The sequence below is a fragment of the Oncorhynchus kisutch genome, linkage group LG17, assembly GCF_002021735.2.
Source record: "Oncorhynchus kisutch isolate 150728-3 linkage group LG17, Okis_V2, whole genome shotgun sequence".
Taxonomy (NCBI): Eukaryota; Metazoa; Chordata; class Actinopteri; order Salmoniformes; family Salmonidae; genus Oncorhynchus; species Oncorhynchus kisutch.
This window is the reverse complement of record NC_034190.2, coordinates 82721736-82744911: the sequence shown is the minus strand read 5'-3', so window position 1 is coordinate 82744911 and position 23176 is coordinate 82721736. Positions and strand designations below refer to the sequence as shown.

At 47.3% G+C, this 23176-nt stretch overlaps 1 protein-coding gene and 1 non-coding gene across 2 annotated transcripts; one reads left to right on the top strand and one right to left on the bottom strand.

The window, feature by feature from the left end:
• Nucleotides 1-654: 654 nt before the first annotated feature.
• LOC109881846 (dnaJ homolog subfamily C member 5) lies at nucleotides 655-20676 on the top strand. Its single transcript, XM_031794838.1, has 5 exons — nucleotides 655-843; nucleotides 14563-14742; nucleotides 18165-18378; nucleotides 18649-18820; nucleotides 19895-20676. The coding sequence occupies exons 2-5, from the start codon at nucleotides 14630-14632 to the stop codon at nucleotides 19996-19998; spliced, it is 603 nt and encodes a 200-aa protein (XP_031650698.1). The 5' UTR covers nucleotides 655-843; nucleotides 14563-14629; the 3' UTR covers nucleotides 19999-20676.
• On the bottom strand, nucleotides 8604-8675 carry trnas-uga (transfer RNA serine (anticodon UGA)). Its single transcript has one exon. It is a non-coding gene; the product is annotated as a tRNA-Ser (tRNA).
• Nucleotides 20677-23176: the final 2500 nt, after the last annotated feature.

Here is a 23176-nt window from a genome sequence, read left to right as displayed (position 1 = left end):
AGCTTTATACTACTAGAATGGCCTGGAACCTTCTTTAAAGCTCTTATTGTCAGCCATTTTGGTCAGGGAGTTGGTCAACCATGACATGCCAGTCCTGTGATAAGATATTGTGTAAAATAATGAATTTGAAGAAGGTACCTGCACTGTATGTTTGTTAGCTAGCCAGACAGCTTTAGAGAAATTATTCCATTACATGTTTCAAATTAACTGCCAATACTCCATTCAAACAATGCATTCAGTCCAGCTGACATCATTTGATGACAGGACTTCTACAAGTTGTTAATACAACAAGTTGTTAATATATATTGTATCATAATAATATAACTCACAGCTTTCCATGAAAATGTATGGTCTGTTTATATATACTTTAGGATATTTATTCTGAAAGTTGGTATAAAACCCTGTATAAACTATATTTATTACAATATATATGACAATATTTTAGGTTGACAATTATATTACGCAATATATCACATCCCTTACTTTTACTTTCCTGCATAAGTAAAAATCTGGATTATGCCTCTGCTTTTACATGCCATTCATTTTAATTAGGCTGGTTTGGATTTCTCCCTGACCAAGATGGCTGCCATTTTCATCCCAACCCATTCTGGAACGTAGAGAGTTTATGACAAGTTGTGGTTCTAGTTATTTTATAGATCTATTTGAGATAGACATACAGACAGTGGTGTTTCTAGTTTAGCTTGCTAGTTTGACGACATGTTTTTTTTGAATGATTGTCAAAGCCAAACAAACTAGCATGAACTGCTGCTTTGGGATGCAAGTATTATAGTTAGCAACCTTTTCAATACCACAAATCGGACATCAGCGGTGCACAAATATACGGTAAGAACTGCATTTGATAGCACATTTCGTATCCCATGGCCATGCTAGTTAACAGTTAGCTATGAATAGTGTCTGAAGGTAGCTAGCATGCTAACTAGAAGCTGCTAAATCTTTATAGATGCTGTGTTCTTTTGATGCGGTAGCAAGAGATTATCCGCTTTACCGTTTCAGTCCTCCGATCTTTATTTTCTGGGAGGTTGCTGGTAATTTAGTTGGATTTTAAAAACCAGGCCACGATGCATTAGCAAACCACCTATTCTATTTTTTTTAAATATTTTTTTTGACGTTAGCTAGAGAACTAAACATGATTCTATTTGAGGATAGCCACCTAACCAAGGACCCCGGAGAGTTGAACAAATCTGTTTTTTTTTTTTTATTAAATCTGACCGGTGACATAGTAAACTAGCTGGTTGTCGTCGATGTTTGTCACATGTCAAATTTATTATTGTACGTATTTTATAGCTAGAACCATGTGACATTCATTGGTTCCAAGGAAACCACAAGCAATGTGTGGCCCAGCGTCGTCCAGGTTTGGCCGGAGTTTGTTCTTAACTGACCAGTTAAATAAAGATTAACAGCAGTAACGCCTCTTGAACTGGGATGCAGTGCCTTTGACCTCTGTGCCACTTGGGAGCCCTGTAGCATTGACTGTAACAGAACCTGAACCCTTTTCGTAAACTTAACCTCATTCCCATAACCTGCTACGTTAATTCCCCATAACCTGCTACGTTAATTCCCCTTAACCTGCTACGTCAATTCCCCATAACCTGCTACGTTAATTCCCCTTAACCTGCTACGTCAATTCCCCATAACCTGCTACGTCAATTCCCCATAACCTGCTACGTCAATTCCCCATAACCTGCTACGTCAATTCCCCATAACCTGCTACGTCAATTCCCCATAACCTGCTACGTCAATTCCCCATAACCTGCTACGTCAATTCCCCATAACCTGCTACGTCAATTCCCCATAACCTGCTACGTCAATTCCCCATAACCTGCTACGTCAATTCCCCATAACCTGCTACGTCAATTCCCCATAACCTGCTACGTCAATTCCCCATAACCTGCTACGTCAATTCCCCATAACCTGCTACGTCAATTCCCCATAACCTGCTACGTCAATTCCCCATAACCTGCTACGTCAATTCCCCATAACCTGCTACGTCAATTCCCCATAACCTGCTACGTCAATTCCCCATAACCTGCTACGTCAATTCCCCATAACCTGCTACGTCAATTCCCCATAACCTGCCACGTTAATTCCCCATAACCTGCCACGTTAATTCCCCATAACCTGCCACGTTAATTCCCCATAACCTGCTACGTTAATTCCCCATAACCTGCTACGTCAATTCCCCATAACCTGCTACGTCAATTCCCCATAACCTGCTACGTCAATTCCCCATAACCTGCTACGTCAATTCCCCATAACCTGCTACGTCAATTCCCCATAACCTGCTACGTTAATTCCCCATAACCTGCTACGTTAATTCCCCATAACCTGCTACGTTAATTCCCCATAACCTGCTACGTTAATTCCCCACAACCTGCTACGTTAATTCCCCACAACCTGCTACGTTAATTCCCCACAACCTGCTACGTTAATTCCCCATAACCTGCTACGTTAATTCCCCATAACCTGCTACGTAAGAAAACCATCTGAGGGGGTGTGGTTTCCCTGGCTGGACATGGGCCGAAGTCAGACATTATTAAAAAAAGACTGAGAATGTTGTCAAAGGTTCCTTAGGTATGTTCTTTAGCCCCAACTAACTGCAGGGAGCCAGCTAACTAACTGACTAAGCAAATCAGATCTGGGTTCAAATTAGCTAGCCCTGCTCGGCCCCTGTAAAATGAATCTGGAAGGCTAACTAACTGAATCAGCTGGTGCCTTGTTAGTTAGCCATGTTAGCCTGCCATGCTTGGGTCATGTTCGCTCTCAAACTCTACGCCATTCTGCCTTCGCCATGCAGTTTTCAGCTATTAGCTGCACCCACGATTACCAAGTCAACTTCAATCCAGACGCTGTGTTTTAACGTTTCAGAAACGTCAATAATCCATAATCCACCTCTATTTAACTAGGCAAGTCAGTTAAGAACAAATTCTTATTTTCAATGACGGCCTAGGAACAGTGGGTTAACAGCCTGTTCAGGGGCAGAACGACAGATTTGTACCTTGTCAGCTCGGGGGTTTGAACTTGCAACCTTCCGGTTACTAGTCCAACGCTCTAACCACTAGGCTACCCTGCCACCCCATAATGTATCTGTGGGGGGGGGGGGGGGTAAAGGCAATAAATAGGTAATTACAATATAGCAATTAAACACTGGAATGGTAGATGTGCAGAAGATGAATGTGCAGGTAGAGATACTGGGGTGCAAAGGAGCAAGATAAATAAATACAGTATGGGGATGAGGTAGATAGATGGGCTGTTTACAGATAGGCTAAGTACAGGTGCAGTGATCTGTAAGCTGCTCTGACAGCTGGTGCTTAAAGTTAGTGACGGAGATATGGGTCTCCTGCTTCAGTGATTTTTGCAGTTCGTCCCAGTCATGGGCAGCAGAGAACTGGAAGGAAAGGCGACCAAAGGAGTAATTGGCTTTGGGGGTGACCAGTGAGATATACCTGATGGAGCGCGTGCTACGGGTGGGTGCTGCTATGGTGACCAGTGAGCTGAGATAAGGCGGGGCTTTACCTAAAGTGCTCATTGTGCAAATGTATTTTTGTTTTCAATAAACATCGGAGACTAAATATAGTTGACATGTTGTCAACAGTCTAAGCCAACCCCGTCTGTTTTGCCCCATAGTTGTGTACTTATCACTTTTGTTGCTGAACTACCAACCCATTTTATAAAGTGCAGCATTCCCCAACTTTAGTCCCTCCCTGTTCAGTTCCCTCGCCCCGTGCTCACATCGCTCAACTGTCCCCCCCCCCCCGCTCACTCATTCTCTATGGCTTCCAATGTTTCCCTGCGGGATGCCACTTCCTAGTATAAATGCAAAGAGGAGGGGGCGGGGACAAACAGTCGGGAGGTTCCCGACCTATTCCACCAATTCAGTAATTGTCGAGGTGGAGTTAAGATGGCGTGTCGAGTTTGTTAACATCCAAAAGTGGGAAAGTCGTGTCACAAAGCTCTGTTTCCATTTCCCCCTGAAAACGAATGTATCCAGTTGTTTCCAACCTTCGTTATGGCTCAGGCATCTTTCCCGATGACTCTTATCGAGATCTCGACATACATTCGGTTTCAAACTGCCATCCTAGAATTTGTTTGTTTCTCATCAATCCACTTATATAATAGAAATAAGCTGCCTCTCAATTTTTGAGTCGCGTGTAGCCTCATGTGTCTGGATTTGCCTTCCTCTCCCACGATTTCTAGAACGCAAAAACATTCTGACCATCTGGGGCGGCAGGGTAAGCCTGGTGGTTAGAGGCAGGGTAGCCTGGTGGTTAGAGGCAGGGTAGCCTGGTGGTTAGAGGCAGGGTAGCCTGGTGGTTAGAGGCAGGGTAGCCTGGTGGTTAGAGGCAGGGTAGCCTGGTGGTTAGAGGCAGGGTAGCCTGGTGGTTAGAGGCAGGGTAGCCTGGTGGTTAGAGGCAGGGTAGCCTGGTGGTTAGAGGCAGGGTAGCCTGGTGGTTAGAGGCAGGGTAGCCTGGTGGTTAGAGGCAGGGTAGCCTGGTGGTTAGAGGCAGGGTAGCCTGGTGGTTAGAGGCAGGGTAGCCTGGTGGTTAGAGGCAGGGTAGCCTGGTGGTTAGAGGCAGGGTAGCCTGGTGGTTAGAGGCAGGGTAGCCTGGTGGTTAGAGGCAGGGTAGCCTGGTGGTTAGAGGCAGGGTAGCCTGGTGGTTAGAGGCAGGGTAGCCTGGTGGTTAGAGCAGGGTAGCCTGGTGGTTAGAGGCAGGGTAGCCTGGTGGTTAGAGGCAGGGTAGCCTGGTGGTTAGAGGCAGGGTAGCCTGGTGGTTAGAGGCAGGGTAGCCTGGTGGTTAGAGGCAGGGTAGCCTGGTGGTTAGAGGCAGGGTAGCCTGGTGGTTAGAGGCAGGGTAGCCTGGTGGTTAGAGGCAGGGTAGCCTGGTGGTTAGAGGCAGGGTAGCCTGGTGGTTAGAGGCAGGGTAGCCTGGTGGTTAGAGGCAGGGTAGCCTGGTGGTTAGAGGCAGGGTAGCCTGGTGGTTAGAGGCAGGGTAGCCTGGTGGTTAGAGGCAGGGTAGCCTGGTGGTTAGAGGCAGGGTAGCCTGGTGGTTAGAGGCAGGGTAGCCTGGTGGTTAGAGGCAGGGTAGCCTGGTGGTTAGAGGCAGGGCAGCCTGGTGGTTAGAGGCAGGGCAGCCTGGTGGTTAGAGGCAGGGCAGCCTGGTGGTTAGAGGCAGGGCAGCCTGGTGGTTAGAGGCAGGGTAGCCTGGTGGTTAGAGGCAGGGTAGCCTGGTGGTTAGAGGCAGGGTAGCCTGGTGGTTAGAGGCAGGGTAGCCTGGTGGTTAGAGGCAGGGTAGCCTGGTGGTTAGAGGCAGGGTAGCCTGGTGGTTAGAGGCAGGGTAGCCTGGTGGTTAGAGGCAGGGTAGCCTGGTGGTTAGAGGCAGGGTAGCCTGGTGGTTAGAGGCAGGGTAGCCTAGTGGTTAGAGAGTTGGACTAGTAACCGAAAGGTTGCAAGACCGAATCCCCGAGCCGACAAGGTACAAATCTGTCATTCTTCCCCTGAACAAGGCAGTTAACCCCACTGTTCCTAGGCTGTCATTGAAAATAAGAATTTGTTCTTAAACTGACTTTCCTTTTTAAACAAAAAGGTCAAATAAATGACATGCACAGCCTCAAGGGAGTTTCTTCATTCTGTCACCATTGAAGACAGGCTTGTGACTATAGAGGATATCCTAAATCAAATGTATGCTTTGTTATTAGGCAGGTCACAGCCCGGATGCAAATATGGTCAACCTTTTTTGTTTGAGGTAGCAACAAGACCTAGCTAGTGTCAACAAGTTCATTGTGTGTTGGCCTAAGACTTGTGCTATTGACAGTATTTCTGCTTCAGGCAAGATGTGGAGATGACCATTTAGTTACTGTATTAATTTCAATGTTAACTGAGACAAATCCTCCCTCCATGTCCTCGTCTCCTTAGGAAACTGTTTTAAAGATCACAGATGTATGTTTGTGGTTACTGGTTAGCTTTGTGGTTACTGGTTAGCTTTGTGGCTACTGGTTAGCTTTGTGGCTACTGGTTAGCTTTGTGGCTACTGGTTAGCTTTGTGGCTACTGGTTAGCTTTGTGGCTACTGGTTAGCTTTGTGGCTACTGGTTAGCTTTGTGGCTACTGGTTAGCTTTGTGGCTACAGGTTAGCTTTGTGGCTCCTGGTTAGCTTTGTGGCTCCTGGTTAGCTTTGTGGCTCCTGGCTAGCTTTGTGGCTCCTGGCTAGCTTTGTGGTTCCTGGTTAGCTTTGTGGCTCCTGGTTAGCTTCTCAGCTAGGGTCTGAACAGAAGGGATACTTAGTTAGCATGCTGTTTTTTCAGACCATTTGACTGAGATGTTAATGTCCTATGATGACACACCATACTGTTAACTTTACTTCCTCTCTCTCTCTCCTCTCACTCTCCCCTTGCTCTCTCTCTCCTCTCTCTCCTCTCTCTCCTCTTGCTCTCTCTCTCCTCTCTCTCCTCTTGCTCTCTCTCTCCTCTCTCTCTCCTCTTGCTCTCTCTCTCCTCTCTCTCTCCTCTTGCTCTCTCTCTCCTCTTGCTCTCTCTCTCCTCTTGCTCTCTCTCTCCTCTTGCTCTCTCTCTCCTCTCACTCTCCTCTTGCTCTCTCTCTCCTCTCACTCTCTCTCTCCTCTCACTCTCCCCTTGCTCTCTCTCTCCTCTCACTCTCCCCTTGCTCTCTCTCTCCTCTCACTCTCCCCTTGCTCTCTCTCTCCTCTCACTCTCCCCTTGCTCTCTCTCTCCTCTCACTCTCCCCTTGCTCTCTCTCTCCTCTCACTCTCCCCTTGCTCTCTCTCTCCTCTCACTCTCCCCTTGCTCTCTCTCTCCTCTCACTCTCCCCTTGCTCTCTCTCTCCTCTCACTCTCCCCTTGCTCTCTCTCTCCTCTCACTCTCCCCTTGCTCTCTCTCTCCTCTCACTCTCCCCTTGCTCTCTCTCTCCTCTCACTCTCCCCTTGCTCTCTCTCTCCTCTCACTCTCCCCTTGCTCTCTCTCTCCTCTCACTCTCCCCTTGCTCTCTCTCTCCTCTCACTCTCCCCTTGCTCTCTCTCTCCTCTCACTCTCCCCTTGCTCTCTCTCTCCTCTCACTCTCCCCTTGCTCTCTCTCTCCTCTCACTCTCCCCTTGCTCTCTCTCTCTCTCTCTCTCTCTCTCTCTCCTCTCTCTCCTCTCACTGTTCCCTTGCTCTCTCTCTCTCTCTCTCTCTCTCTCTCTCCTCTCTCTCCTCTCACTGTCCCCTTGCTCTCTCTCTCCTCTCACTCGCTCTCTCTCCTCTCTCTCCCCTTGCTCTCTCTCTCCTCTCTCTCCCCTTGCTCTCTCTCTCCTCTCACTCTCCCCTTGCTCTCTCTCTCCTCTCACTCTCCCCTTGCTCTCTCTCTCCTCTCACTCTCCCCTTGCTCTCTCTCGCTCTGTATGTCTCTATCTTTTTCTCTCTGTCGGTATCTCTTTCTCTCTCTACATTTAATTTCTACATTTAATTTCTCTGTTATTCTTGTTTTCGTATGTGTAACAAAACACATATGTCGTATAACCACCTGACTGACCCGAAGCTGCTGCTTCCACATGTGGACAGGGGCCCACTGCGGGTTTAGTAAATCAGCATGGAAGCATTACAGAAGAGCGCCGCACGCCACAGCAGGGGGCCCTATGGTTAGTGCACTACATTTGGCGAGGGCCCTATAGGTAGTGCACTACATTTGGCCAGGGCCCTATGGGTAGTGCACTACATTTGGCCAGGGCCCTATGGGTAGTGCACTATACAGGGAGTAGGCTGCCATTCGAGACACACACACACTTTGGCTGGTTGGCCGCTAAACAGTTGGCTAGTTAATTGGATGTTTTAGCTTCAGAGGTCTCTGCCAACATGTTGAGTTACAGAGAGAGGGAGTTATCAGCAGCTATGTTTAACCTCTGAGCTTGTAGCTCCTGTATCCTTTAACCTTTAACCTTTAACCTTGCTACCATTGGCTGTACACAAGGAGGAAGATCTTGGTTGTGGGACAGCTGAACGTAATGAAAGGGAGAGCCAATCATCCGCTCACTATTTAGGCCAGGGCCCACCGGGGCCCACCATGCTAGCTGCCTGGCAGTCTCTCTGCATCCCTAATGTTCCCTGTGTAGTGTAGTACTGTTGGCCAGGGCCCACCGGGGCCCACCATGCTAGCTGCCTGGCAGTCTCTCTGCATCCCTAATGTTCCCTGTGTAGTGTAGTACTGTTGGCCAGGGCCCACCAGTAGCTATGGAAACGCTCAAAAAGCCAGGCTAGGAGGTGATGATGATGGTGTCACGTGCACAGCCGGGACCTTATCTGATTCATGTTGAGGAGACATACACACGCGGCTCACCTGAAGAGAGAGGGGGAGAGACGTTCAACAGCAGGAAACCAGAGCATACAGTTTGTTTTTTAATTGAAGCAGTTAACAGGATACAGAATTGCTTCATCTTGTACATCAAACATGAATAACTTAAATTCTGTTTTAATATGGGGAAAGTACTACATTTCCCAGAATGCATTAGTCTAACCCTCAAATTTAAATGTGTCATTTAGCAGACGCTCTTACCCAGAGAGATTTACATGTGAGTGAGGGCATACTTTTTCGTACTGGTCCCCTCGTGGGAATCGAACCCACAACCCTGGCGTTTCAAGCGCCACGCTCTACCAACTGAGCCACGCGGATTATGTTGACCATAAATCCTTCAAAAAGAAGCCAAACAAACAAACAAAATGGTTGGTGGAAATATAATTGCCTATTCTAAACATTAAGTTTAAAAGTGTAAGCCTACATGAACATTGGTCTCTGGAAGTGTTTTCCTGTCAGATTCAAGGAAACTCATGCTCTATGACTGAGTGGAATTGCAGTGCAATTAAATGTCACTTCCTGTCAATCAAATAAAACAATTCTACATCCTGTTGTGGGGGTGGGGGGGGCAATTCAATTTGAATTTGAATTTATGTTGGAAGTCAATTTCAAAATTCTCAATTGAGCCCAACCCAAGGGGTGGCAGGTAGCCTAGTGGTTAGAGGGTTGAGCCAGTAACCGAAAGGTTGCTAGATCGAATCCCTGAGCTGACAAAAATCTGTCGTTCTGCCCCTGAACAAGGCCCACTGTTCCTAGGCCAGTCGTTGTATAATAATTTAACTGACTTGTGCCATAAAGTCGTTGTACCCTGTAGATTATATTACCACCCTTGGCCTTCCCTCAAGTTCTGAGATCTTGGCTGTGTTTCAAACTCATTAGAGACACACCGTCCTCCACTTACCCTCGCCTTGTGCCCTTGGGGGTAATTCCTCCGACAACAATCTTTGTCTTCGGTCCAAATGGTTAGCCGAACAAGGGAAGTTGGCAACGTAAGCCCCTCAGTCCTCGTTTTTGGATCGAGTTTGCGAGTGTACAATTATGTTCACCTCGACGCCTGAAACGACGTATAATTCAATTCGCGACGATTGTATATCTGCTAAGAAAAGTCAGCCAAAACTTTAAAAAAATGTTAATATTGAGAAGTCAACATACAAGTGAAAGTTAAAAACAAAACAACAATAGAAATTGTGCTATTAATGAATATGACGGCTCAAACGCGTATCATAAAATGATGTTTTTTTCGTTTGGTTTAGCTTTTGGAAACGTTAGCTTGCGCACAACTTTCCCTGATATCACACTAAAACATTGTCATTTTTTGATTTGACCGGATATAGTCGGATGGCTAACATTCGATGTCTGCGGATGCGTTGTCTTCGAGGCCCAAGATATGAAATACAATCATAATTGACTGTGTCGCATATAAATCACACACAACCTCTACCGCTGGTTCCATGGCGACTGAAAACAACACAAGTGTGGGACAAACGAGTGACACATTTCCAGCCATAGACCGGCCCATTTTAAAATGAATTCATTCTCACCTCTCACCTTGCCCTGCCAGTGTCCACTCGTCAGACGTCATTAGAAGTGTCCACTTAATTTGAGGGGGAGAGGGTGTGTGTTTTTTAAGTGATTTTTTTTACAAAATAGCCTCCAATACCCTACTCAACAAATTGGATGCAGTCTATCACAGTGCAATCCGTTTTATCACCAAAGCCCCATATACTACCCACCATTGCGACCTGTACGCTCTCGTTGGCTGGCCCTCGCTTCATACTCGTCGCCAAACCCACTGGCTCCATGTCATCTACAAGACCCTGCTAGGTAAAGTCCCCCCTTATCTCAGCTCGCTGGTCACCATAGCATCTCCCACCTGTAGCACACGCTCCAGCAGGTATATCTCTCTAGTCACCCCCAAAACCAATTCTTTCTTTGGCCGCCTCTCCTTCCAGTTCTCTGCTGCCAATGACTGGAACTAACTACAAAAATCTCTGAAACTGGAAACACTTATCTCCCTCACTAGCTTTAAGCACCAACTGTCAGAGCAGCTCACAGATTACTGCACCTGTACATAGCCCACCTATAATTTAGCCCAAACAACTACCTCTTTCCCAACTGTATTTAATTTTTATTTATTTATTTATTTTGCTCCTTTGCACCCCATTATTTTTATTTCTACTTTGCACATTCTTCTATTGCAAAACTACCATTCCAGTGTTTTACTTGCTATATTGTATTTACTTTGCCATCATGGCCTTTTTTGCCTTTACCTCCCTTCTCACCTCATTTGTTCACATTGTATATAGACTTATGCAGTTTATACTGCATTATTGACTGAATGTTTGTTTTTACTCCATGTGTAACTCTGTGTCGTTTTATCTGTCGAACTGCTTTGCTTTATCTTGGCCAGGTCGCAATTGTAAATGAGAACTTGTTCTCAACTTGCCTACCTGGTTAAATAAAGGTAAAATAAAATAAATAAATAAATAAAAAAAGTGTTTGGAATGCAGCCCTAGTCTACTGGTAACTAGTGAGTCTACCCTCATCCTTCCCTAGTCCTACCCTACCCTCATCCTTCCCTAGTCCTACCCTAGCCTACCCTCATCCTCCCTACCCTACCCTCATCCTTCCCTAGCCCTACCCTACCCTCATCCTTCCCTAGCCCTACCCTACCCTCATCCTTCCCTAGCCCTACCCTACACTCATCCTTCCCTAGCCCTACCCTACACTCATCCTTCCCTAGCCCTACCCTACACTCATCCTTCCCTAGCCCTACCCTACACTCATCCTTCCCTAGCCCTACCCTACACTCATCCTTCCCTAGCCCGACCACAACACTGTTTTTAAAGGAGGTGCTGTGTTTACATCATATAGGTTAGCCCTGCCTATAGTGTGTGTGTGTGTGTGTGTGTACACTACCAGTATATGACATCATTATTCGGTGTAGTCCTGGAGGAAACGAGGAAACGAGGAAACGGCAGCCGGTGACTCACTGATGTGGGAAATGTTTAATAATACTGACCTAATGTCCCCTCTTCCTCCTCCTCATCCTCCTCCTCCTCTTCCTCCAGTCAGATAATACTGACCTAATGTCCCCTCTTCCTCCTCCTCCTCCTCTTCCTCCAGTCAGATAATACTGACCTAATGTCCCCTCTTCCTCCTCCTCTTCCTCCTCCTCTTCCTCCAGTCAGATAATACTGACCTAATGTCCCCTCTTCCTCCTCCTCTTCCTCCTCCTCTTCCTCCAGTCAGATAATACTGACCTAATGTTCCCTCTTCCTCCTCCTCTTCCTCCAGTCAGATAATACTGACCTAATGTCCCCTCTTCCTCCTCCTCTTCCTCCAGTCAGATAATACTGACCTAATGTCCCCTCTTCCTCCTCCTCTTCCTCCAGTCAGATAATACTGACCTAATGTTCCCTCTTCCTCCTCATCCTCCTCCAGTCAGATAATACTGACGTAATGTTCCCTTCTCCTCATCCTCCAGTCAGACAATACTGAACTAATGTTCCCTCCTCCTCTTCCACCTCCTCATCCTCCTCTTCCTCCTCCAGTCAGATAAGTGACCTAATGTTCCCTCCTCCTCCTGTCAGATAATAGTGACCTAATGTTCCCTCCTCCTCATCCTCCTCCTGTCAGATAATAGTGGCCGAAGGAGCCAGCCTTCTGCCCAGGTGTCACGTGAGGTTGTGTGTGCCGCACTTTAACCTTTCCCTTCCCCCTAACACTATGGGCCCCACCCACTGGCCTTTACTCACTGATCTAGGACCAGTTACCCTACCCATAGCCTAACCTGAAGTCGGAATAGAGAGCCAATCATGGAGGAATATTAAAAAACTGAGCCCAGATCAGTCTGAGTTTAGGACTGCTGGCTCTGGCTCTACCCCTGGTTAATCCCACAGGGCTGTCAAAGGAAATGAGCAGATTATCCTCAACCAGCGGTATGTCCTGCTGCGTGGGTGCCTTACTGCCTTACTGCCTGCTTACTGCCTGCCTAACTGCCTGCCTGACTGCCTGCTTACTGCCTTACTGCCTGCTTACTGCCTTCTTACTGCCTTACTGCCTGCATGCTTGCTTACTGCCTGCCTGCCTAACTGCCTGCTTACTGCCTGCCTAACTGCCTGCTTACTGCCTGTCTGACTGCCTGCTCACTGCCTGCCTGCCTGCCTGCCTAACTGCCTGCCTAACTGCCTGCTTACTGCCTGCCTAACTGCCTGCTTACTGCCTGCCTGACTGCCTGCCTGACTGCCTGCTTACTGCCTGCCTAACTGCCTGCCTAACTGCCTGCTTACTGCCTGCCTAACTGCCTGCTTACTGCCTGCCTAACGGCCTGCCTAACTGCCTGCTTACTGCCTGCCTGACTGCCTGCTTACTGCCTTACTGCCTGCCTGCCTAACTGCCTGCTTACTGCCTGCCTAACTGCCTGCTTACTGCCTGCCTAACTGCCTGCTTACTGCCTGCCTGACTGCCTGCTTACTGCCTTACTGCCTGCCTGCCTAACTGCCTGCTTACTGCATGCCTTACTGCCTGCCTAACTGCCTGCCTGACTGCCTGCTTACTGCCTGCCTAACTGCCTGCTTACTGCCTGCCTAACTGCCTGCTTACTGCCTGCCTAACTGCCTGCTTACTGCCTGCCTGACTAACTGCCTGCCTAACTGCCTGCTTACTGCCTGCCTGACTGCCTGCCTGCCTAACTGCCTGCTTACTGCCTGCCTGCTTACTGCCTGCTTACTGCCTGCCTGCCTAACTGCCTGCTTACTGCCTGTGCCTGCCTCTTGGGGTTATTTTTGTGACCCAGAGGGAGAGGGTCATGGAGTCTGGACTGCCTCTAAAATGACCCAGAGGGAGAGGGTCATGGTGTCTGGACTGCCTCTAAAATGTCCCAGAGGGAGAGGGTCATGGTGTCTGGACTGCCTCTAAAATGACCCAGAGGGAGAGGGTCATGGTGTCTGGACTGCCTCTAAAATGACCCAGAGGGAGAGGGTCATGGTGTCTGGACTGCCTCTAAAATGTCCCAGAGGGAGAGGGTCATGGTGTCTGGACTGCCTCTAAAATGACCCAGAGGGAGAGGGTCATGGTGTCTGGACTGCATCTAAAATGTCCCAGAGGGAGAGGGTCATGGAGTCTGGACTGCCTCTAAAATGACCCAGAGGGAGAGGGTCATGGAGTCTGGACTGCCTCTAAAATGACCCAGAGGGAGAGGGTCATGGAGTCTGGACTGCCTCTAAAATGACCCAGAGGGAGAGGGTCATGGTGTCTGGACTGCCTCTAAAATGACCCAGAGGGAGAGTAAACACTCTGTCTATTGGCTAATAGGCTGCGTAACTTTGAAGATCTGACTAAAGAGGAGTAGAGTAGCCTGTCCCCTCCCAGCCCACAGTTTTAGATGGATTTGACCAGTTTCTGGAGAGATTTGAGACACACACACACACACACACTCCACCAGCTCATAGTCCATCTTCGAAAGTCATAGCTTCTGCTCTGCTCCATCATTTCTCTCTCTCTCTCTCTCTCTCTCTCTCTCTCATTTATATACACACACAGGCATTTATATATTCCTCTCTCAGAGATACAGTGCATTCAGAAAGTATTCAGACCCCTTGACTTTTTCCACATTTTGTTACGTTACGGCCTTATTCTGAAATTGATTAAATAATGAAGGGTGCATCCTGTTCCCATTGATCATCCTTGAGATGTTTCTACAACTTGGAGTCCATCTGTGGTAAATTCAATTGATTGGACATGATTTGGAAAGGCACACACCTGTCTATATAAGGTCCCACTGTTGACGGTAAATGTCAGAACAAGGGTATAAAAAAAAAAAAATGTCTGCAGCATTGAAGGTCCCCAAGAACACAGTGGCCTCCATCATTCTTAAATGGAAGAAGTTTGGAACCACCAAGACTCTTCCTAGAGCTGGCTGCCTGGCCATCTCCCCAAATACAGGTGTGCCAAGCTTGTAGCATCATACCCAAGAAGACTCGAGTCTGTAATCGCTGCCAAAGGTGCTTCAACAAAGTACTGAGTAAAAGGTCTGAATACTTATGGAAATGTGATTTATGTTTTTTAAATGTTATATTAATTAGCAAACCTCTCCTCCTTCTATCCACCTCTTCTCTCACCCCCTCTCTCTCTCTCTTCTCTCCCTTCTCTCTCCCCCTCTCTCTCTCTCTCTTCTCTCCCTTCTCTCTCCCCCTCTCTTAGACTGGTGAGGTTGTGAGCAAACAAGGGAGAGTGTGTGTGAGAGAGAGAGACTGAAAGAGTGGTCGTCATGGCAGCTGAGGCGCAGAGACAGCGGTCTCTGTCCACGTCAGGAGACTCGCTCTACCTGGTCCTGGGGATCGACAAGAACGCCTCGCCGGAGGACATCAAGAAGTCCTACAGGTAACACTATACACCACTACACCTGGACATCAAGAAGTCCTACAGGTAACACTATACACCACTATACCAGGACATCAAGAAGTCCTACAGGTAACGCTATACCAGGACATCAAGATGTCCTACAGGTAACACGATACACCACTACACCAGGACATCAAGATGTCCTACAGGTAACACTACACCAGGACATCAAGATGTCCTACAGGTAACACTACACCAGGACATCAAGATGTCCTACAGGTAACACTACACCAGGACATCAAGATGTCCTACAGGTAACACTACACCAGGACATCAAGATGTCCTACAGGTAACACTACACCAGGACATCAAGATGTCCTACAGGTAACACTACACCAGGACATCAAGATGTCCTACAGGTAACACTACACCAGGACATCAAGATGTCCTACAGGTAACACTACACCAGGACATCAAGATGTCCTACAGGTAACACTACACCAGGACATCAAGATGTCCTACAGGTAACACTACACCAGGACATCAAGATGTCCTACAGGTAACACTACACCAGGACATCAAGATGTCCTACAGGTAACACTACACCAGGACATCAAGATGTCCTACAGGTAACACTACACCAGGACATCAAGATGTCCTACAGGTAACACTACACCAGGACATCAAGATGTCCTACAGGTAACACTACACCAGGACATCAAGATGTCCTACAGGTAACACTACACCAGGACATCAAGATGTCCTACAGGTAACACTACACCAGGACATCAAGATGTCCTACAGGTAACACTACACCAGGACATCAAGAAGTCCTACAGGTAACGCTATACCAGGACATCAAGATGTCCTACAGGTAACACTATACACCACTACACCTGGACATCAAGAAGTCCTACAGGTAACACTATACACCACTACACCAGGATACGACACGCTATTAGTAGACAACACCTGAACTCTACCTGGTCCTGGGGGGGGGGGGGGCATCAAATCTATTTATAAAGCCCTTCTTACATCAGCTGATATCTCAAAGTGCTGTACAGAAACCCAGCCTAAAACCCCAAACAGCAAGCAATGCAGGTGTAGAAGCACGGTGGCTAGGAAAAACTCCCTAGAAAGGCCAGAACCTAGGAAGAAACCTGAGAGGAGAGGAACCAGGCTATGTGGGGTGGCCAGTCCTCTTCTGGCTGTGCTGGGTGGAGGTTATAACAGAACATGGCCAAGATGTTCAAATGTTCGTAAATGACCAGCAGGGTCAAATAATAATAATCACAGTGGTTGTTGAGGGTGCAACAGGTCAGCACCTCAGGAGTAAATGTCAGTTGGCTTTTCATAGCCGATCATTCAGAGTATCTCTACCGCTCCTGCTGTCTCTAGAGAGTTGAAAACAGCAGGTCTGGTGAACAGGTCAGGGTTCCATAGCCGCAGGCAGAACAGTTGAAACTGGAGCAGCAGCACGGCCAGGTGGACTGGGGACTGCAAGGAGTCATCATGCCAGGTAGTCCTGAGGCATGGTCCTAGGGCTCAGGTCCTCCGAGAGAGAGAAAGAAAGAAACAAAGAGAGAGAGAATTAGAGAGAGCACACTTAAATTCACACAGGACACTGAATAGGACAGGAGAAGTACTCCAGATATAACAAACTGACCCTAGCCCCCCGACACACAAACTACTACAGCATAAATACTGGAGGCTGAGACAGGAGGGGTCAGGAGACACTGTGGCCCCATCCGAGGACACCCCCGGACAGGGCCAAACAGGAAGGATATAACCCCACCCACTTTTCCAAAGCACAGCCCCCACACCACTAGAGGGATATCTTCAAGCACCAACTTACCATCCTGAGACAAGTCTGAGTATAGCCCACGAAGATCTCTGCCACGGCACAACCCAAGGGGGGGGCGCCAACCCAGACAGGAAGATCACATCAGTGACTCAACCCACTCAAGGGACGCACCCCTCCTAGGGACGGCATGGAAGAGCACCAGTAAGCCAGTGACTCAGCCCCTGTAATAGGGTTAGAGGCAGAGAATCCCAGTGGAAAGAGTGGAACCGGCCAGGCAGAGACAGCAAGGGCGGTTCGTTGCTCCAGAGCCTTTCCGTTCACCTTCCCACTCCTGGGCCAGACTACACTCAATCATATGACCCACTGAAGAGATGAGTCTTCAGTAAAGACTTAAAGGTTGAGACCGAGTCTGCGTCTCTCACATGGCTAGGCAGACCATTCCATAAAATGGGTCAATTGTGCACCGCCCCATGGGTCTCCCGGTCGTGGCTGGCTGCGACAGAGCCTGGACTCGAACCCAGAATCTCTAGTGGCACAGCTAGCACTGCAATGCAGTGTCTTAGATCACTGCACCACTCGGGAGGCCTCTCTCTTCCTCTTGGGTGTCAGCTCAGCTGTAATGGAGCCAGTTGTAGACACTAAATCACAGTCCTGAATCCCACCGGGCAGAACCTCAACGGGGGAAGTCATAAAGTAATTGTCTGACTAATGTAGCAGACTGGGTTTGTGGTCTAGAAGCTAATTTGATGTAGGTAATGCGACCATGAGGAGGGAGTGACTTCCTATTATCACTGTTCACTATGAGACACAGTCCACTAGGCTTCCTGTTATCACTGTCCACTATGAGACACAGTCCACTAGACTTCCTGTTATCACTGTTCAGAGACACTGTCCACTAGACTTCCTGTTATCACTGTCCAATAGACGTCCTGTTATCACTGTTCACTATGAGACACTGTCCACTAGACTTCCTGTTATCACTGTCCAATAGACTTCCTGTTATCACTGTCCAATAGACTTCCTGTTATCACTGTCCATTAGACTACCTGTTATCACTGTCCATTAGACTTCCTGTTATCACTGTCCAATAGACTTCCTGTTATCACTGTCCATTAGACTACCTGTTATCATTGTCCACTAGACTTCCTGTTATCACTGCCCACCAGACTTCCTGTTATCACTGTCATTAGACTTCCTGTTATCACTGCCCACCAGACTTCCTGTTATCACTGTCCATTAGACTTCCTATTATCACTGCCCACCAGACTTCCTGTTATCACTGTCCATTAGACTTCCTGTTATCACTGTCCACTAGACTTCCTGTTATCACTGTTCACTATGAGACACTGTCCACTAGACTTCCTGTTATCACTGTCCAATAGACTTCCTGTTATCACTGTTCCAATAGACTTCCTGTTATCACAGTCCGTTAGACTTCCTGTTATCATTGTCCACTAGACTTCCTGTTATCATTGTCCACTAGACTTCCTGTTATCACTGTTCACTATGAGACACTGTCCACTAGACTTCCTGTTATCACTGTCCAATAGACTTCCTGTTATCACAGTCCGTTAGACTTCCTGCACGTTAAATTCTATTTGTTTCGTCATTCTGTCATTGTCTCTCTCATAACCACACCTGTTCTCCGTCCAATCAGGAAACTGGCCCTGAAGTTCCACCCAGACAAGAACCCAGACAACCCCGAGGCTGCTGATAAGTTTAAGGAAATCAACAGCGCCCACGCCATCCTGAACGACTGTACCAAGAGGAACATCTATGACAAGTACGGATCCCTGGGACTGTACGTGGCCGAGCAGTTTGGAGAGGAGAACGTCAACACCTACTTTGTCCTCTCCTCCTGGTGGGCTAAGGTAAGACAACGTATCTGTGTGTGTGTGTGTGGTGGGGGGGGGGGGGGGCGTTGTGTGTGTGTGTGCCTCTGTCAAGAAGATGGAATTAATGAGGGGGTCGTCCACGCTAGTTAGACCCTCAGCTTAGATACCCAAATGATACCCCAGTAAATGTAGTGATGGACGTGAGGGTTATGATTAGTCACCGGTAAATTTCACCTCTCAAAAAAAAAGTCATCAGTTTGTGCGTCTCACCTCTGACCTCTCCCTGACGGTCTCCTCTGTCTGCAGGGCCTGTTCATCTTTTGTGGCTTGGCGACTGGCTGCTACTTCTGCTGCTGCCTGTGCTGCTGCTGTAACTGCTGCTGTGGAAAGTGTAAACCGCGGCCTCCCATGGACCAGGAACCAGAGTTCTACGTCTCCCCTGAAGACCTGGAGGCACAGATGCAGTCTGACGAGAGAGGTGAGGAGTTTAATCAATCAATAGAACTAGAGGTAAGAGGTGAGGAGTTTAATCAATCAATCAATCAATCAATAGAACTAGAGGTAAGAGGTGAGGAGTTTAATCAATCAATCAATCAATCAATCAATAGAACTAGAGGTAAGAGAGGTGAGGAATTTAATCAATCAATCAATCAATAGAACTAGAGGTAAGAGAGGTGAGAGGTATTTTTTAATTAGAGTGGATTTTCACTTGGTTAAATGAAGGGAAAGATAGAGAGGATTTGATCCCAGGCAGGAAACTGGTCATTAGGACAGTTTAACTGGTCAGTCCAACCTGGTCGTTAGGACAGTTTAACTGGTCGGTCCAACCTGGTCGTTAGGACAGTTTAACTGGTCGGTCCAACCTGGTCGTTAGGACAGTTTAACTGGTCGGTCCAACCTGGTCGTTAGGACAGTTTAACTGGTCGGTCCAACCTGGTCGTTAGGACAGTTTAACTGGTCGGTCCAACCTGGTCGTTAGGACAGTTTAACTGGTCAGTCCAACCTGGTCATTAGGACAGTTTAACTGGTCAGTCCAACCTGGTCGTTAGGACAGTTTAACTGGTCAGTCCAACCTGGTCGTTAGGACAGTTTAACTGGTCAGTCCAACCTGGTCGTTAGGACAGTTTAACTGGTCAGTCCTCTGTACCTGGTCGTTAGGACAGTTTAACTGGTCAGTCCTCTGTGTCTGGTCGTTAGGACAGTTTAACTGGTCAGTCCTCTGTGTCTGGTCGTTAGGACAGTTTAACTGGTCAGTCCTCTGTGTCTGGTCGTTAGGACAGTTTAACTGGTCAGTCCTCTGTGTCTGGTCGTTAGGACAGTTTAACTGGTCAGTCCTCTGTGTCTGGTCGTTAGGACAGTTTAAATGGGTGGTCCTCTGTGTCTGGTCGTTAGGACAGTTTAACTGGTCAGTCCTCTGTGTCTGGTCGTTAGGACAGTTGAACTCTGGTTAGCCCCACCTGGGCCTGTGGGTTGGTCATGTGGTTGAAGCTGCCACCAATCAAACAGTTATTTAGATTTGTAACATCTGTGTGTGTGTGTTGTTCCCTCCCAGACGTTGGTGGTGACCCCATCATGATGCAGCCGTCTGGAACAGAGACCACCAGGCTGACGTCAGACAACCACTCCTCCTACCGGACCGACACCGGATACAACTAAACCCCCTGTGCCCCTACACCGGATACAACTAAACCCCCTGTACCCCTACACCGGATACAACTAAACCCCCTGTGCCCCTACACCGGATACAACTAAACCCCCTGTACCCCTACTCTCTACACCGGATACAACTAAACCCCCTGTACCCCTACTCTCTACACATGATACAACTAAACCCCCTGTACCCCTACTCTCTACACCAGATACAACTAAACCCCCTGTACCCCTACTCTCTACACCGGATACAACTAAACCCCCTGTACCCCTACTCTCTACACCGGATACAACTAATCCCCCTGTACCCCTACTCTCTACACCTGCTACAACTAAACTCACCTAAACCGACACTCTGTACCCCTACCCTCTACACTCCATTGCCCTACACCGCTATCCTGCCCCTGAGAAGAAGAGTAGAGGACACAATGGTGAGAGAGGGGAAGATGGCAAGGAGGATGAGGAGGTCACATATCTTTGGTAGAGAGTGCTCCATCTGACAGATTGAGATTTTTTTTTTCATGAAAGAAATGCAAAGTAATATACAGTGGGGAGAACAAGTATTTGATACACTGCCGATTTTGCAGGTTTTCCTACTTACAAAGCATGTAGAGGTCTGTAATTTTTTATCACAGGTACACTTCAACTGTGAGAGACGGAATCTAAAATAAAAATCCAGAAAATCACATTGTATGATTTTTAAGTAATTAATTTGCATTTTATTGCATGACATAAGTATTTGATACATCAGAAAAGCAGAACTTAATATTTGGTACAGAAACCTTTGTTTGCAATTACAGAGATCATACGTTTCCTGTAGTTCTTGACCAGGTTTGCACACACTGCAGCAGGGATTTTGGCCCACTCCTCCATACAGACCTTCTCCAGATCCTTCAGGTTTCGGGGCTGTCGCTGGGCAATACGGACTTTCAGCTCCCTCCAAAGATTTTCTATTGGGTTCAGGTCTGGAGACTGGCTAGGCCACTCCAGGACCTTGAGATGCTTCTTACGGAGCCACTCCTTAGTTGCCCTGGCTGTGTGTTTTGGGTCGTTGTCATGCTGGAAGACCCAGCCACGACCCGTCTTCAATGCTCTTACTGAGGGAAGGTTGTTGGCCAAGATCTCGCGATACATGGCCCCATCCATCCTCCCCTCAATACGGTGCAGTCGTCCTGTCCCCTTTGCAGAAAAGCATCCCCAAAGAATGATGTTTCCACCTCCGTGCTTCATGGTTGGGATGGTGTTCTTGGGGTTGTACTCATCCTTCTTCTTCCTCCAAACACGGCAAGTGGAGCTCTATTTTTGTCTCATCAGACCACATGACCTTCTCCCATTCCTCCTCTGGATCATCCAGATGGTCATTGGCAAACTTCAGACGGGCCTGGACATGTGCTGGCTTGAGCAGGGGGACCTTGCGTGCGCTGCAGGATTTTAATCCATGACGGCGTAGTGTGTTACTAATTGTTTTCTTGCGACTGTGGTCCCAGCTCTCTTCAGGTCATTGACCAGGCCCTGCCGTGTAGTTCTGGGCTGATCCCTCACCTTCCTCATGATCATTGATGCCCCACGAGGTGAGCTCTTGCATGAAGCCCCAGACCGAGGGTGATTGACCGTCATCTTTAACTTCTTACATTTTCTAATAATTACGCCAACAGTTATTGCCTTCTCACTAAGCTGCTTGCCTATTGTCCTGTAGCCCATCACAGCCTTGTGCAGGTCTACAATTTATCCCTGATGTCCTTACACAGCTCTCTGGTCTTGACCATTTTGGAGAGGTTGGAGTCTGTTTGATTGAGTGTGTGGACAGGTGTCTGTTATACAGGTAACGAGTTCAAACAGGTGCAGTTAATACAGGTAATGAGTGGAGAACAGGAGGGCTTCTTAAAGAAAAACTAACAGGTCTGAGAGCCGGAATTCTTACTGGTTGGTAGGTGATCAAATACTTATGTCATGCAATAAAATACAAATTAATTACTTAAAAATCATACAATGTGATTTTCTGGATTTTTGTTTTAGATTCAGTCTCTCACAGTTGAAGTGTACCTATGATAAAAATTACAGACCTCTACATGCTTTGTAAGTAGGAAAACCTGCAAAATCGGCAGTGTATCAAATACTTGTTCTCCCCACTGTGTGTGTGTATATATAAGTAAGGGATAAGGTACTGTAGAAGAAAGGAATGAATACGCCAAAGTTCTGCGCATTACCTTGGAAAAAATGGAGGACAAGGCAGAGCCGAGTCTCTTTGCGGAGGTCATTTTTCTAAGATAGTGTACAGAACGTCTGCGTCTATCCCGCTTATACCACAGTTACCAAAGAGAACAATACTAAAGCACACATTTATCGGTAGGAAAAACATTGTTTGTCAATTATTTTTTTGACAATGCTTTTGACATTGCTTTCTCATCTTTTGGTTGCTAGACACGTGACCCATTCGGTCGTTCAATACTGTCCTTCTTATCTTTTGCTTGTTAACTAGCCAACTAGCTACGGCTAACACAGTCACGACGTCGGAAGCCAGAATAACAGCAAAGTAGCTGGATTTTTGCATTTTTGTTTAAGCTGTTTTCTAGTGACATTCATTTGGATAATGAGCTGATGATCCCCACCACCAAACAAAATCCTGGCATAGTGCCTTCTCATCATGACGACGAGATCACAGTGCATATCAAACACTAACGCAAGGCTAGACGCTAAGTAGCTAAATAGTTTGTTGCTAGCAAACCTGCTAATATGACAACCTAATTCAAACATATCAATTGCTGAAAACAGCTGAACAAACTCGAAATGTCACGTGGCAGGATTTGAAAGCATAGCGCCCATTTGCGTTACGACTACCGACAGTAGGGGACCGGAGAAATCCATGTTCATCACACACCACGTTGGGTCATCAGATGCTCCAAAAGAAAATGTCAAAAGCAACAACAACCAAAAGCTAAATCAATTGCTACGTAGATAGACCTGCGTTTAGTGTGGTTGTTGGTTTAGCTTTCTGTAACTTTGTAGTATGGGCTGCATGTGTGTCGGTGCTTATTGCGTTATGATTACAAAGTGAGCCCCGTTATCTTTTCCAACTGTCCCATTTATATCTGGTTTTAATGTCCACAGTCTAGATTGTCCTTCTAGCTAATCAGAAACGAGTATTCAACAAAGCTGTGGTATAATTTAAAGTAATGCTAAACTT